The sequence below is a fragment of the Cheilinus undulatus genome, linkage group 11 (assembly GCF_018320785.1).
Source record: "Cheilinus undulatus linkage group 11, ASM1832078v1, whole genome shotgun sequence".
Taxonomy (NCBI): Eukaryota; Metazoa; Chordata; class Actinopteri; order Labriformes; family Labridae; genus Cheilinus; species Cheilinus undulatus.
This window is the reverse complement of record NC_054875.1, coordinates 36,484,180-36,501,042: the sequence shown is the minus strand read 5'-3', so window position 1 is coordinate 36,501,042 and position 16,863 is coordinate 36,484,180. Positions and strand designations below refer to the sequence as shown.

Here is a 16,863-nt window from a genome sequence, read left to right as displayed (position 1 = left end):
AAATTAACACTGCAGTAACTGAAAACTAACTCAAACTGCATAGTGCACTTACTAGACTACCTAAAATAAAATAAAAATAGAGATGAAATATCTTTAGTTTTAGCCTTTGACACAACCGTACTGACTGGCACCTACACCCAAGCCTAGGTAAAATGTAATGAGTAAAATGGCCTGATTTGATTGGTTAAGACTTTACATAGTGCTAGTTTTATATTTGATTATTATCTTTAAATGAATAAAATGATAAGTGAAGAGTTGCCTGTTTGAATATGTTTTTAAACATGCATGATGTTCATTCAGCCTTGACATCTATCTGAAAAAAACTATAACAAAGCATTTTTGAAAAAAAAAAAAAAAAAAACCCTAAACCAAACTAAATCAATAAATCAGCAGTAAAAACTTATTAAAACTAAACTGAAATTAAAAACAGGAAGTGAAAATTAAATGAAAATAAAAAATAATGAAAAATCCAAAGCTATTATAACCTTGGTTCAGACACACTCAAGTATTTCTCAACAAAAAAAGCAATAAATCATTTTATATTACAACTAATATTTGGTAGGTTAAACTAAGGCTGAACAATTTAAAAAAAAATGTCTTATTGTGATTATTCTGACTCATCACAAATTTGATATGAGTTGTTGTATTGAAGGGACTGATGATTTAATGTCTTTCATTTTTAATAAGGCAAACATACAAAATAAAAAAGCAGAATGTTTTGCTAATTTTTTTAGACAAAGATGAATGTTTCCATGATGTGTAGAGCTTAACATCTCTGCCTCAAAAATGTATTGAAATGGTATTTTGAACCACATTCCAGGTCAAAGAAATATTAGAATATTACAACTTTATCTAAATTTTAATTAATTTCCCAACCCTAGTTCAGACCTAAAACCGAGTCTTTAGTACACCTACTGAAGTTCAATGAATTAGGATAAACAAAGAAGAAGACTTTAACTGACGTACTGTAGGTCTTTTGGTCCAAATTTTCTAAAACTCCACAAACACATTCATACATGTTGTCGATATTTACCGCCAGTATTTCTTTTATATTTATCAGCTGAAAGTTTCATATCTGCAGGGACTGGTTATCTTTTTTAAAGCTTTTTTCTTGTAATAGCAGCAATGTCAGATCAACAATTGGCACCGTTGGGCAGATACCTCATGTCTTCAGTTCTTTTTTCTTATAAATCAGTGCTATTGGTCACTCTCTAGGTCTGTTAGTGGGGTTTTACAAATTTAAATCCCGTGAAAAGTATCAAAAAAGTTGGGATGCAGGCATCATGTTGGTATTAGCAGATATAAACATTTCTGCTGATAGTCAGCTAGTTCAGAAGAGTGCAGAAGAAAAAAATTAACTTTAATAACAGGTCAGTACTACCACAGTAAGGACTGGCATTTTTACTATTAATACAGTTATATGTATCAGTATCTTTATCAGTATCAGCTAAAATTAGGTTGGAAATATTCGCAAAAATCCAATATTGTACATCTCTACAAAAAAGCTTGTGCCTTAACCCTGTAACTTCTTTGTTGTCGTTTAGTGGTCCAAAACCTCGTAACTACATGTTAGCTCAGTTTTGGAAAACTGATTTATCAAAAATTTAATGATGCATACTGGTAACTGAGCTGTGAAAGGCCGTAATGCGAATTTTTTTTCCATTTCCTGAAAAGTTGTGATTTTAGAGATGAGGTTTGCACCTGACAGTAACATGTGAAACATTTGTATTTTAATTTGATTTGTACAATATGTTTTTTGGCTTAGTTAATTAAACTGTAAACTGTCCAAAAAGCCTCCAAATTTACATGACTTTTCCCCATCCTGAAGATCAACAGCATGAAAGATTGAGGAAGAGGACAGTCTGCTTTCAGTCTCCTCTCCTCCTCTACCTGACTGCCTCTAGTGAGAAACACACGTGCTGAGGTTCAGAAATTTATTAATATGCAATCTTTGTGGTTCAATTTAAAATATAAGTCACTGGTTTCAAAGCTTGTAAAAATGCTGTTCATTAGCATCATCTCTCTGACTTTACATTACTATTAAATGTACCTAGAGTGCAATCCTACCGATGTTATTGATACATGCGATTAATCATGATTAATTAAGGACAGATTGTCTACTCACTAGTCAATCTAGGTTGGCATTGATCTGTACAATGTAGGTTTTATAAAACTATAGAAATTATGAGCACAGATATTTTTTTTTTGATGTGTCAGAACCAAAGTTACAAAGCTACTTTAGCTGGTTGTGTGATGGTATCAGAGTGCCAATTATCAGCATACATTTTGTAATCCTTCCATGAGCTTAATTAATCAAAAATGAGACTTAATGGGAATAAAATCATTTTAAAGAAAAACGAAACAATGAAATTTGCTTAAGTTACATGATTGTGTAATAAAAAGAGCATTCCAAAAAGACGTTAAAAATAGACAACAGATTTTACTGTTCGTTTGAAGGCACATGAAAACAAGAATGTTTGTATGAAAAAGATTAAAAACTTGAACTTGAAAAAGAAGTGTTGCATCTTCTGTGATTTGAAAATTGTAGTGGGGCATACTGCAATTGAACCGAAGTTGTGATTAATTTCCCAGCCCTATTCAAAAGCCTGCAAAGAGTACTGATGCCTTTCAGAAGCATATTCTTTCTGACTGCTTCAGTACCATTAATATCGAATGTACGTGAAATGCCATATTGCTGATATATGCGATTAATTGTGATGAATTGATTACGAAGCTAGAAATTAATTTCATTATTTTTTTAATCAGTTAATGGTATTTACATTTATACTGAATTTTTTGTATTCTAATATTAATAAAAATCTGAGTGCCTAACATCATATTTAAAGAGGATAAGATCATTTTAAAGAAACATAAAACAATAAAATTTCATTAAATTACACAATTATTTGTGCAACGCAGAAAGAGCGACCTGAAAAGACCTCAAAGATAGAGAATAGGTCGCATTGTTAATTTGAATGCACATTTAACCAGGAATTATTGTGGAAAAAGTCCAAAAAACCATCAAAAACAAACACAGATACATCAGTTAGCACATTTCATCCCCCATGTTTTACTTCCTTATTTTATATAACAGCTTTATAATTGTTGTAACAGTCCTTTACTGTGATTATACTATGTTTCTTAAAGCTCCTGTAAAGAACTTTTAGGGTTGGATCTCCTTTGGTGCCCCCTGTGGACAAAGTGTGCACTTCACTTCTTTGCTGACCTCTTCTTGTACATTTTTCTTTTGTGACTAGAAAAATCATCCTTCCTTTTTTTAAACTCCCATTTGTACACAGTGAATCTTTGTTGCAAAGAATGTAGGAAGGTTTTGTCATTATTGACTTTATGACCCTTACCCTGCAGCAGTGACAGGCTTAAAAAATAGCTTCGTAGATGTAATTAATCTTTCCCCGATGGTCTGATGGTTTGTTTTTGTAAGTGATACATAGGCACTGGTTTTGTTTCATTACATGTTAAAACCTCCTCACAGGTGCTTTAAAGTACATTTACTGCACATTTAAAACCTGCCATCCTTGTCTTGATGCTAATTCCAGCTCAACATTGATCATTGAAGGACATATGAGTTATTTTCTGTGCTTCCAGACAAATGTCAGCACAAAGGCTCCACAATGAGTCAGAGGTGAAGAAGGCCACAGGTTGCCCTGAAATAGCTGCCAAACATTAGCATCACAGTTATCGTCTGTGGCCTCGGCGGAGCACGTTAGCTGCTTAACTGTGAGACAAAGTGGCCTATTCTTCTAGCCCCACATTGCAAACGAGGGCATTCTTCTTAATGTATCCTGGTTGGGTTGGACCATCATGGAATGCCCAAAGCATGCTTGTTAAAAAAAAAAAATACCAACAAGTGTCCCTCACAGTACAGCGGGACGCTTTGTGTGGTTTATGAGTCTATTGGGGCTATGTTGCTAATGCCCGCAGGGCTGGTGACGGCTTAAAAAAACGAGTGGATAAACAAGAAGCTGTGTTGTTTGCTGCGGGTGCAGACGCTCTGAGCTGGCAGTTCATGTCATTTCAAAGCTGTGTGTTTGGAAAGAGTACATTAAGGGAAGATGGGTAAAGAAAAGGTCAGTGCTGTGATTCCATATGTACCACAGACAGCTCCTATAGATTAAGAACAATGCAGCCATGTTTCGACCCCGCAGAGAGGCTAGAGACAGAAACAAAGACGCTGTTACAGTCCAGTCAGCGTTAATGTGTCCACTCTGTGTACTCACCATGAAAAGAAATCTGTTTCATGGTTTCAGCCCTTTAAAAACAGATACTTTTCTACCCTCAGACCAGTTCATCACAACAAAAGCTGCAGTATGCACTGACGAGGCCGAGACGTTCCACCCTGAGGTCTGCGCGCCCGAGGGCCTTCAGTGAACTCAGAGCAGTGAGATCATTTAATTATGTGTGATCATTTAGGAAATCCCTGAGGACAAAAACAAGAAGAAAAAACACTGCTGCTTCTTTTAATGTAAAGACTACATTTACGGATTGTACTTAATTTATTTTTTCGATTAGCCTACCACTTAACTGAACAAAAAGCCTGACTGTAGGGCTACAACTAAAAACGTTTATATACTAGTCATCAGTCAGTCTAGATATTACTTTCCAAACAAGCTATCAAATAGACAAAAAATCAAGGACTGCTAACAACCAAATGTGATCTTTTATCTAGATAAACCAATTAAATATGAAACAACATCAAAGTTTCATACCACAATTACTGTAATCTAAAATATCAGTAATCAGTTTTATCACAGTGTAACTATAATGTGCAGAGCATGTTCATAAAGTAACGATACGTCACAAAAAATCCTTTCAGCAGTGTTTTTTTGAAAAACCAACACAAATCAAATTAGCAGCACAGAGCACTGTGTTCTTTTTGTTTGTAAAAACATTAAAATCATAATTAAGAATGTTTATTATGTGTTTTTATTTTGAAGGATATGTCTCTGGCTTTGATCCTGCACATATTTTGCTCCATCCCAATTTCAAATTGCCCCATTTTTCATTAAAAAATATTTGGTTATGATTGAAAATGCAGCGCAGGAGTTAGCGCTGTTGCCTCACTACAAGAAGGTCCCTGGTTCACTTCTCAGTCAGGGCCTTTCTGTGTGTTTGCATGTTCTCCCAATGCATGCGTTGGTTCTCTCTGGGTACCCTGGCTTTCTCTCACCCCCTTGTTACATTAATGGGTGGCTCTGAATTGGCCGTAGGGGTGAGGGTGAGCGAGCCTGGTTGTCTGTCTCTATATGTCGGCCCTGTGATTGACTGGCGACCAGTCCAGGGTGTAGCCCACCTTTCACCCAATGACAGCTGGGATAGGCTCCATGGAGGGGCAGAAAGGGCAGAGCAGTGGTGGGCGATCAACATGGGTATTAAGCAGAGAGAGGGAGTGGCAGTAGTGTCAAATAGAAACATCAGATGTTATTTTTCATCCAAACAGAGCAGAGAGAGCAAAATGTGTCCTCATATGTAGAAGTTTTTCTTTATGTCCTGATTTAACCTGTGGATTTTTCTTGCTATTAAAGCTTTTTTTTTCTTTAGTAAAGATATATTTTGTTTTTCTTTCTGCCTTTAATGACAGAGGAGGACAGTGGATAGGGGTAAGAGAATGAGGGTGAGACATGAGGGAAGGAGCCATGGGTCTTGGGACTTGAAGCTGGGCTGCACGCATACATGGGGTGCACCCTAACCACTAGGTCATCTGTGCTCCCAAAGATAATTACAGTTTTAACTGTATTACTACCAATGGAGGGGTTTTACTATGCTTAAACATCAACATCAGTCATTGTTTCATCCTTGCAGACCATTGCAGATGTAACTCACAACCATGGTAGCAGAAGTGCTGCTGCTGACATCAGGTGACTATAAAGTTTAGTCAACAATTACATTCTGGTGTATTTATGAGCAATAAAAGTAAGAGAGGGTCACTGAATAGAATTGGCCCTTCTTCACATAAATATCAGAGACTGAAATGTAAGTGTCAAATAAGCGAAACAGAGAAACTTGTGAAGACTGGACTGAAAGAGATGTTTCTCTGTGCACAGGCAGTGATCTTAAAGAATACAAAAGCCTTGATGCCTATGTACTTCTTTGTTTAGTGCTTCTTATATCTTATTGGGTGTTTTTTTTATATTCTGCACCTTGATTTGTCTATGTATGGTATATAAACATATATGTATTTGATAAATGTACATAGTCAGTCATGAATCTATATTTTTTGACAGTCAAACACATCTTAAACAGTATATAAGTATGTATGAAATAATACAATAGTATATTTATTATAAATGCACTATTTTATAAATATATACAGTGCTTAACAAATTTGTTAGACCACCACCCAAAGTAAGGTTTATGCCACAAAAAAAAAAAAAAAAAAAAAAATTATGTTTCTGCAATGGTTAATACACCAATATGTAGAAGCTCTTTAACCCAAATGATATTTTTAATGCTAAAATATAATTATTATTGTTATCCATGAATTTTCAAATTTACTGATTTACAAAAAAAAACCCCAAAAAATAGTAAAATGCATTAATATTTCTTGATTAATATGTCAAATTATAGTTATTGACTTGCATTCCTAAACAGAGAAATGAGTTTTAGTGGTTGAATGTTATGCTTGATTAATTTCTGACTTCTCAGAGAAGCCCAGTGAGCCGGCTCAAATTTGGGTATAAAAAGGTGAATTCCTTTTGAAATTCCTCATTCCTGTTCAAAATAGTAAAACGTGGAGAGCTCACTGAAAATGAAAGAGTCTGCATTAAAGCACTTCATGATGCTGGATGGTCTCTGAGACAAATATGACAGGTGGTCTAACAAATTTGTTAAGTACTGTTTATATTTTGCAGGACTAATATAACTCGCTGTTACAAGTATTGATCTGAATGATGTTCTAAAAAATTCCTACTGTAAGGTTTATATCAATAAGGAAGCTGGATGGTGATGATCAGTGAGAATGGGTGGAATTAAATAAGTGTGCACTTCCTCCCACTCTTTCAGATATCTAAACCAAATCATTGTGTTTAACACTTGGATATTTTTATCATCACTTTGCTCCCTCTTTACATATTAGCATTGAATTGAAAAAAATCACATTTTCAGAATTTATTAAGAATATGTTTAACTATGTACTTTTTCTTAATTTGGTTGAAAGTCACCAGTAGATATGTTACATTTAAACATTGTAATAATGGAATTTGCAAGCCTTACAGTGGAATGTGCCCTTTTTACCCTCCCTGAAATGGTCTGCAGGCATCTAATACTGGCATTTCCAGCTTTCTGAATTTCCATTTACAAAATGTGCACTACACAGATTGCTGTGTAAATGTGCGGACATGGATATTTATTAAGCTCTGGCATCCATTGAGTAGCATGACCCTTTTGCTGTCCATGCAGGAGCTCTATCAGATGGAGCAGACTGTGTGACATCAGATGGCAAAGGTCTATACTATGGCCAACATAATTAGAACGGCTAGGCACCCAGTATGTGGTCATTTCTTGTTTTTACCATGAAAAGTTGTACGCAAAGTTTTGCATGCAAATGTATTCATGTCATGTAAATTATATATTTCTGCAATTTGTGCAAATACTGTTGCAATTATTGTGTGCAGTTTAGACATTGTGCAAGAGATAGCCTGCTATTTTTGTAATTAAAAAGCAAAAAAATATCCAGAAAGGTTGCCCTCTCTGTATTTCACAAGTGGCTACTTTGGTTTAGAAACATGACCAAATATCTGCTTTAGTACTTTTGCCAATACTACCCCTCATTAAAATAACCCAGGTTGTATCATTTAAAAAAAAATAAGGTGTCAAAAGAATCAAAGCATTTAAAACTTTGACAACCTAGTTGTGATGCATTTTAATTTAGTTTTATTTATCTTTCTGACTTAGGAAATACCACATGAGATACATTTTACCAGCTGAAACCACTGCACAGAAAAATTAAAACATCTCTCGTGCAGTTATCCACTAATGGCTGAAACCAATGATTTATGAATCGATTATTTCTGCTGGATGTTTGCCTTTTAGCCAATTAGCTGCTATGGACTTTAAATTTTTGCAAAATTGTGAGACTTCTCTTTCACATTTCCTAGAGCCTCATCTGACCTCATCATTTTATCTGACTCAAAGATACTCAGTGAAGGATTCAAAAAGCATCATTCATCGTTTATGAGATAGAAGCATGGGACAGTTTGGCATTAGCCTGCAGAGAGACCTAACTTGTTCACAGGTTATTAAAGTAAATGGACTCTTTCATGAAGCGATTTGACATTTTAGATTAAAAGGTTAGTTTTCTCATCAATCAATAAACTAAACCGACTAAAACTCAAATGTTGCATTCCCTGTAATGCTTTTTTTCAAAGTTGCACTTCCACCTCTTTCTCCACGTTTTGTCGTGTGCATAAAACGTCCCTAATGACCTCTTTGTTTCTATTCTTAGTGCAAGACAGAGAGAGAGAGAGAGAGAGACAGTATGTGAGGCTCCTGCAGTAATCCTTTGTTTCTATTTTTAGACAGTAACAGCCATCAGTACTGACAGTGTGTGAATTCACAAGACAAGACTACACATTCTCGGTCAGGGGGTTCTTGCTTTACATGTGTGCATGTATACAGCTTGCATGCAGACCAGCAGCAGCTGTTTCCTACTTTTGAGTCTTGGCCCCAAAAGATACATGTGGTTTGCTGTGAAATGATTGGTGGGATAGGGAAGTAGTATGACAGTGTGAAAAGATGCATTAAAGAGCTGTCCAATTACCACATTATTGACTATTTCATTGCTCAGTGTCGCTCTTGCTATTTCACACTGGCTGTAAATGAAGAATGTAGTGTTTAGTTATCACCTAATCACAATGCTTTGACATATTTAGCATACACTTACATTGGTGTTTGTTAACTAACTGCAGCTAATAGGCAGCTTTTTGTCTGTTGAGAGGCAGCACATTAAATGAAAATGTAATTTCTGTGACAACATTGTGTATAGTCTGGATGTTGCGCTTTACTAGTCAAGATGAATCTCTGTGGTGCAACCAAACAATGACAGCTTAAGTTACAACTGAACTAGTTTCAACATAGGCTTTAGTGTGGACTTTACCCTCTAACTTAAGACATAACATACACATAGCTGGTGCAACAGGCCAGAGAATATTATAAAGCAGGACATGACTGAAGCTTATGATTCCTATAGAAATGAATAGAACAAACCAGATCAGAAGAGACTTTATTGCCATTGCACAAAGTAAAACAAAACTGGACTGGGAAATCTGCAATAAAAACAACAACAAGTCGATAGTAAGGAGTGACATGCAGTCATGTGCATAAGATAAGTTTTTGGTATGTAGGGTGCTGAGGATTAATCATGGGGTCTGATGTGCCACAATCAGTGTCGCTCTGCAACCAAGGTCAAGCTTGACAACCAAGGTCAAGCTCGACGGCATCTCTTTTGTCTGGGCCTTTTCACACTTGGTGATAAACCCAGACACCACCGGTTGTTTTGGGGCTCTTTGGACATCCACAGTATGACCAGGGGCTCATGGCAACCCTCCTGCCCACCTGGACAGTAGGGCTGAACAATTTTGGAAAATAATCTGATTGTGATTTTTTTTTCACCAATATTGCAATTACGATTTGAAGTGCAATTACTCCTTAACTTTTTTTATTACTAAACAAGGGCTGCACAATTCTTTGAAAGTGTCTAATTCTGATGATTTTGGCCCATATTGCAAATTGGATATGAATTACTGCATTGAAAGGTTTTTGTCATTTTTATATCTAATAAGAAAAAGTACAGATGAAGAAGGTAGAATTTTTTTTGTAGACACCTACATGATTGCATGATATGCCTGCATAACATCTCTGCTGCAAAAAAAGTTTAAAACTCAGGTCGAAGAAATATTGTGTCTTTTGCGCAATTTGAAAATTGCAGTAGACCATATTGCGATTTAATCTAATTTTCAATTAATTGCCCAGCCCTACTGGACAGTACCCTTGCTACATCCATCACTTACCCCACCCTAAAGGTGTTGAATTTGTTAATTTTTCAACAAATTGTTAAACCCATGCCCCTGGTAATATGAAAGGACATCCAGAAGATGACTAGGGTTGTGTCAATCCTCCTCCCCTCAAGCAGCTTACTTGCCACATTTGTGCCTGACTTTAGCCTCAATATTTGGACCAAACATGCCTCAGAGTTCTGCTCAGTACTGCATATAATGAAAAATGGATAAAAGGTGTGTAAAATAGCTTAATATGCATTGTTCAAGTTGATTGATGAAATAAAGAAAATAAAGCAGGGGTGCAAAGATGCATCAGTTTTGCGTTTGTATTGGTCAATGTCGGCGCTTTTGATAGACATCGGTCATAATTTGCAAATAATGTGGGCATGAACTGATATCAGTTACAGATTTTAGCAAGTTGAAAATGTTTGTTGTAACTGATAACAAACATTTTTAAGTAGTGGAAATATGTTTCTTGAGTGTGACTCAAGTTAAAATGTATATATGTCACACGTTTGTCATCTGATGTGATTTTCCCTAATTGTTTTTTTACATATTTCAATTTTGCCACCCAAAGTAAGCTAATTTGATTAGCCACAAGTGAAAAGGACTGAAAGGTGCTTTTTGACCCAGAAAGTGCTCTACCATACAGTTAGTACATCACCCTTACTATGTTGAAGTCGGGCCTCAAAGATGGGAGTTCTCTTACTGAGTGGGTAACTTCACTCATGGTGCAAAAGCAACTAATGGCTAGGCATTCTAGGGACACCATGCAGATTAAGGGATGATTTTTATCTGTTATGTCCTTACAATTTAATGCTGGCATTTAGCACACCTGACTCCTGGTTTTGATAAGAGATTTATTGTTGGACTCTGATCTGTGTTCATGGTCAACCATAAGAGAAAACTATGGCTTTTGGGTGTCGCACACCAAAAGAAGTGATAAGAAAAACATCCCCATCGGATTCAGCCATGGGTTAAATTGTAAAATTACACATCAGTATCTTCATCTGCCCTCATTTTCACAATCAGTGCATCTCTAAAATAAATATTTGAAATGATGAAGAAGAGGCCTCCAAAACCTTGAAAACAGACAGAAACCCACACATCAATTTATGTATTTACTGCATTGCATGATAGCTTTTCTGCATGTTTGTAAACCCGACCTCCATCCTAATTTACCAAAGTCATAGCTTCTAAATTTACTCTGGCCACACTTTTTAAGAAGCAGCTGCTAAAATGAGGATAGTTGGCTCAAAGAGAAGCACAGTATGTTCTGTTAAACCCACAGACTGAGAACAAGGTGGTGGGAAACTGGTTAGACAGAATCAACTGTTTTTGGCACTTCCTTTTAAAAGTTAGTTGTAAAATGAATAACACCAATTTGGCTAAAAATGAAGCATTAAAATCCTTAATTTCAATCTCTCATCTGTACACTGGCCCCCACAAAACATTCCCATTATTAAAGTTTTTGGTACTTTTGATACTTTCTTGATACATGCTGTGGCCTTGATATCCATTATTTTTATGTCTGATAGTCCTGAAAATTACGTAACTCTCTACAGTCTTATTTATCCCAGGCTGCTGTGAAGAGAGACAAAGAGAGCTGCAGACCAAGTAGAGAGAGAGGGTGATACTTGTTACTAACAAAGATGCGATACAGAGAAATCAGATGGTAATTTCTAGTGGTGTAAAGATAATCTGATATGGATTGGTCAACCAATCTTGACGTCAGAGGTCTGAGTGCATAGGTCCGCGGAGCCCTGGATTGGTAAAAATGCGGTACAAACCGGTCTTTGGACCACTTTTAATGTTAGAGATCGGTTCATGAGGCTCTGTTGCTGGTTTTCATAGCCCGTTCTGCCATGCTCTGGCTCAGCATCTGTAATCTCGCGCGACCTGCGATGACCTTTTTCCTTTAAACGAGAGTTCTGTTTGCTGTAAGTTCTCACTAGGTAGCTGGATGTGTTTCACCGGTCGTTGCCTAAACGTGTTTCAGTTCTGCACCTCAGGTTCCATCACAAACACAGCACTAGTAACTGTTAAATTCAGTCAGTAGATCTGTTGTAATACTGCAGGTTTCCTTAGCATCTCATTCATCTCATTAAAATGCACATTAACTGTTTTGGCTGTTAATGACAGAACAGAGGTGAGAGAAAGGGTTGTTACCTGGTCCCTAAAAGTTAATCTTCATGCCCCAACTTGTGGACTTTTAAATGTGAGCCCCACATCTCTGCACAAAACCTGATACCCATAAAAAGTCCTATGTGAGGAAATTAAAACACTCAGACAGAGAGCAGAATTACTGCATACACTTCTTTTGATTGATTAATGACAATTCAGAGGAAAATTTTCATTTTGAATGTATAATATTTTTAGGAAGAGCATATGAATTCCATTACTGTAAACTGTCAGATTTAGCTTTGTAGTGAGTGACCCTTTCTAATGTGCAGGTTGGAAATCAAACCAATCCAAACCAGTTCTGGGTGTGTTGCTGTGGTGTCTAAATATCCTTTGATATTTATGATTATACAAAGCTTAGGGATGCCCAGTATTATTTGCATGATATTGGTATCGGCAGTGTATCTACAGGCATGGAAATCTCTGTAGATATTTACAACTGATATATCAGCTGTATTTTTCAGCCATTATCAGCTGCAAATATCAGCGGTTTTCATAAATAAGTTAATGGACTTTTAGGCAGAACCAACAAACCTAAGTCAGCTGAATGCTTTGCTTTGTTATCTGTGATTCCTGAAACTTTAAAGAGTGTTTTAAGGAATACGGTTTTAGGCCTGAACTTTAATTTTATGGTGGTATTGATAATTTAAATATATTAAATATTCAGACTGACATGAGTGAAGTTCATGTTCTGATTTAATGTAAAAACATTTGAGTAATCAGAACAAAATATTTTTTTAAGCTAAATGCTAGGATGTAATGATACCTCGCAATGTGTTTAAGAAACTAATACACTAATATGAATAATGCATATATGCATAACTTCTGGTAATGTTTGGGCCAAAAATTGAAGCGGAAGTAAGTTGTGTAATGGCGAGTATGATCAGCTGAGGGCACCAATGGGTGGAAAGAACGATTGGCACAACCCCAGTCATCCTCTGGATGTGTTTGCATAGTACCAGGGTCAAGGGAAAATGAACAGTTGAGAAAATAACTCCTTCAGGATGGAGTAAGGAGTGGATGTGGAGAGTAACTTTGGCACATCCACAAAACAGTGCCAGAGACCGAAGACTGCCCCTGTCCCTGGAGGAGATTAAAGAAAACCCACAAGAAACTGAGATAAAATCATAGCACAAAGCCAGAATTATGGCACATAATGTATCGTGACTCAGGCGTATGAACTTAGGTGGACTGAATTCGGATTTGATAGTATCCAAAGTCTGTAAACTCTCATTAGAGCCCAAAATATTTGTGTCATCAGCAAATAAGACATATTTTTTATAAACTGAACACTTAACAAGTGTAATTAGTTACATCCAAATATTCTGATTTATACTCTCCAATCTTCACAAATTGCTGCCTGTTTTTAAAATAATTTTTCACCCATAATTTTTGGTGTTTTGTAACATCCCTGTTAAATGATATTAATTCAGTGCCTCCTCAGGCTGTAAGATCTGAGTATTTGCTGCTTTTTTTTGCTCTGTGAAATCCTAACATCTTTCTGTTTAGTCAGAAAAAAACTGGACTTTTTATGGGCCTAAAAAAACCAATTCAAATCATTAAAAGGGAATTAATGAGTACTATACTGAAATAGATTTATTACACCCGGAGCAGTGTGCTAACTTTAATGTGAGATGGAGCTTAAAACAGTCCAGATGATGAATGAAACAGTTAAGCAGCATTCACGGTTGTTTACCCATTTCAACACAATAACAACATAATAATTGGATTGCTTATTTGTGGCTCAAGTATTTCCTTCAGGATTAGGTTTCTAAATACTCTGCTGCCCTTTACACGCATTCAGTCTATTTTCAGGATCAGCGTCACTGTGGTCAATTACGTATAAAGCATCAAATTTTTTCAGCTTTGGATAAAGTTCTGCCTGTGCGCTGATGATCTGATAAGGATGGAAATGATGCTGAAGATTTTATCAGCTGTTATATTACACTGCAGCTCTCAAAAACCATTAAAGGAACAAAATGGAGTCTAAAGCTTTCTATCAGTGACCGACACTAATGAATCATTGTTCTGCACTGTAGCCCAAAGCGTCATTGACGGGCTGAGAGTATGTTTTGGCCCCCCTCGGTGGCGTCAGCTTTACAGCCTTGTAACCACGATTTACAGCCTCAGGTGATCCCAGTCACACCTGAGGGATATATGTTAATGTCCCTCTCACATGAGCATCTCCTGCAGAACAATGATTGGAGTGGTGGAGACGCTCAATGAGTTTCTGTTCTGCTGAGAAGGGGACAGTTTGACTGTAACGGATATGCCTTTAATTATTATTTAATATGTGTAACAAGTAAACTGCAAAAAAAGTTCTGTTGCATGATTTCAAACTTGCACTTATGCTAAGTCTGATTATGCTAATGTGTTAATCTCTATGTTTAATTAGCAATCAATTTGCATAAATATTGAATATCCCTGCTTGGCTGCAATACAGGTCAATGCATTGTTCCTCTTTTATGAAGCTCTTTATGTTTTTAGTTGCATTCTGGAGTCGGTTATTTCTCTTTAATAGCTGTGATCTTGCAGCTGTCGAGCACAGCGTGCAGACTAAAGCACTTTTCACAGAAGCAGAGGAAATTTCGAGGTAGCTTAGAGTTGGTCTGACCTCCTCAGCTCTGTTAATGAACCCAAATCCTCTGGGCTTAAGCAGAACAAATACATCAAGTAAAAAAAAAAAAAAGAAGTTATTCATTCATTCTGATACATAAGGTACCTGTTGTAGCTGGTTTGAAATGTCATTTAGAGACACAACCTGCAGCCAAATAAAGATGTAAAAGACTTTTTTCAATTAAATTCAAAGAGCTTTTAAGTTATTTTTCCAAAACGTTACGGCTGTTTAAATGTGCAGCATTGAGCTGAGAGCTTAGCATCCACAGGGTTAAGAAAAAATAGGATGCAGCTAAGTGATAGCCTCAGGCAGGTTTCAGTAAAAGGGCTGGCCTTGCCAAACAAAGGCTCATAGTGTTAGCCCCACATTCTGACATCAAGTGATACACCATAAAGGAATAAATTCAGATTTTACATAAAACAACACAAATCTGAAGAAGCTCATTGTGCTTCGCTGAGATTCCCTGACATGCATAACTAATGACTTTTCTTGCCTTTTAAAAGATGAGCCTGGATGTGTGTCCTTATACTTAGCAGGCTCAGTCTCCCGCTGCAAGCAAGAGGGAAGCAGTGTCTGCTCCTCTGAGTTAAACATAGTTTCTTTTTGAAGTGGAAAAGTCTCTTAATGTTAACGATGCTTGAGATGCTTGGATATCACCATTATGAGGTATGTTTAAAGTTATCTTTTAAAGAAGTTGGCACTTTTTATGTTATTATGCATGTAAATAATAGAAAAGTATGCTACAAATTTTGCATTTTATCATCTTTAAGTCTTTTGAGCTTCAACTTTATGTATCTACAATTAATGTTGCACTCTTTATTGTGCCTTAAATTTTTAGACCAAAGTCTCTGTTACTGAATGCATCAAAAATGCATTAAAAAGCTCAAATAAAGGCTCTAAAATATGTGCTGGAAGGTAGCAGCATTTCTCTGAAGTTTGTTTATTAGCCTGCAGAAGCTTTACTGGATCATTAGTCCTGTGTGAAGGATTAATGATCCACGGCAATCACATTTATTCATAACCGGGAAGCGCAAAGATAGGAGTGTGAATGTTAATTTTCTTGCTGAGAATATGTGGACTGCGAATGTAGAAAAGGAGAAAGCTGAAATGTTTTTCCACCGAGACTCTCTGAGATAACAACACTTGACAGCGACGGAAAAAAAGATGCATAATGCATCGCAGACTTTGAAACCCATGCCAAGTTTATTTTAATATTAAAGTCACAACTTTGCAATTCTTGGGACCGGCAAGACTTTGAGGTATATTTAGAGTCTTTCTAATCTAATAAAAGACTACAAAGCCCGAAACATCCTAAAATGTGACTACAAGAACCACATAGTTGCAGTTTAAATGGGATTTGTTAGAATGAGCTTTGCTGTCTTCAGGATTTTTCATACAAAGCCTTGAGTACAGGTGCAGATTTATGTGATTTATCTCAATTTTAGCAGGGTTATTAATGACTTTCTTCCTTTCTTTTGCACCTAAAGGTCCAGACTCACCTGGAGAACCCGACCAAGTACCACATCCAGCGCTCCCAGCAGCAGCAGGTGAAGAGGTACCTGGGAAAACTAGGCTCTCAGGCATTGAGCTTGCCCTGCCCCAACCAGTCCTCTGACCACGGGGGCATGCCGCCAGGGCCGGGCAACAGCGCCCCCAACAGCCCTATGGCCTTACTGACCCTGAACTCTAACTGCGAGAAAGAGGTGAGCCATCCCTCAGACGTACGGCACAGGTGAATTTCCTTTAGTGGTTTTCCCCTTAACACTGTATTCCTATCTCTGTGTTTAGATGGATGATGTCATTGATGACATTATTAGTCTGGAGTCCAGTTACAGTGATGACATCCTCGGCCTGATGGACCCAGGACTTCAGATGGCCAACACGGTATGTTTTCATCAGATCAATTTCATAAAAAAGCACTGCACTGTTAAAAGTTTGCCACACAACGGTGATTCGCTAAGAGCAAAAAATAACTTCTAAATTTATTTTGAAATAATGAATGATACCATTGACTAAAGGAAATGTCAGCCATGTGCTTTGACTTAGCTTTGA

General features: G+C 36.8%; 1 protein-coding gene across 2 annotated transcripts in view; it reads left to right on the top strand.

Annotated features, from left to right (window-relative positions):
• The window catches only part of LOC121517550 (microphthalmia-associated transcription factor-like), a 63,068-nt gene that overhangs the window by 32,741 nt on the left and 13,464 nt on the right, over positions 1 to 16,863 (top strand). For both annotated transcript variants that reach the window (XM_041799411.1, XM_041799410.1), the window contains exons 3-4: positions 16,299 to 16,514; positions 16,600 to 16,695. In XM_041799411.1, coding sequence (XP_041655345.1) covers positions 16,299 to 16,514; positions 16,600 to 16,695 — 312 coding nt within the window. The remainder of the gene's footprint in view (positions 1 to 16,298; positions 16,515 to 16,599; positions 16,696 to 16,863) is intronic.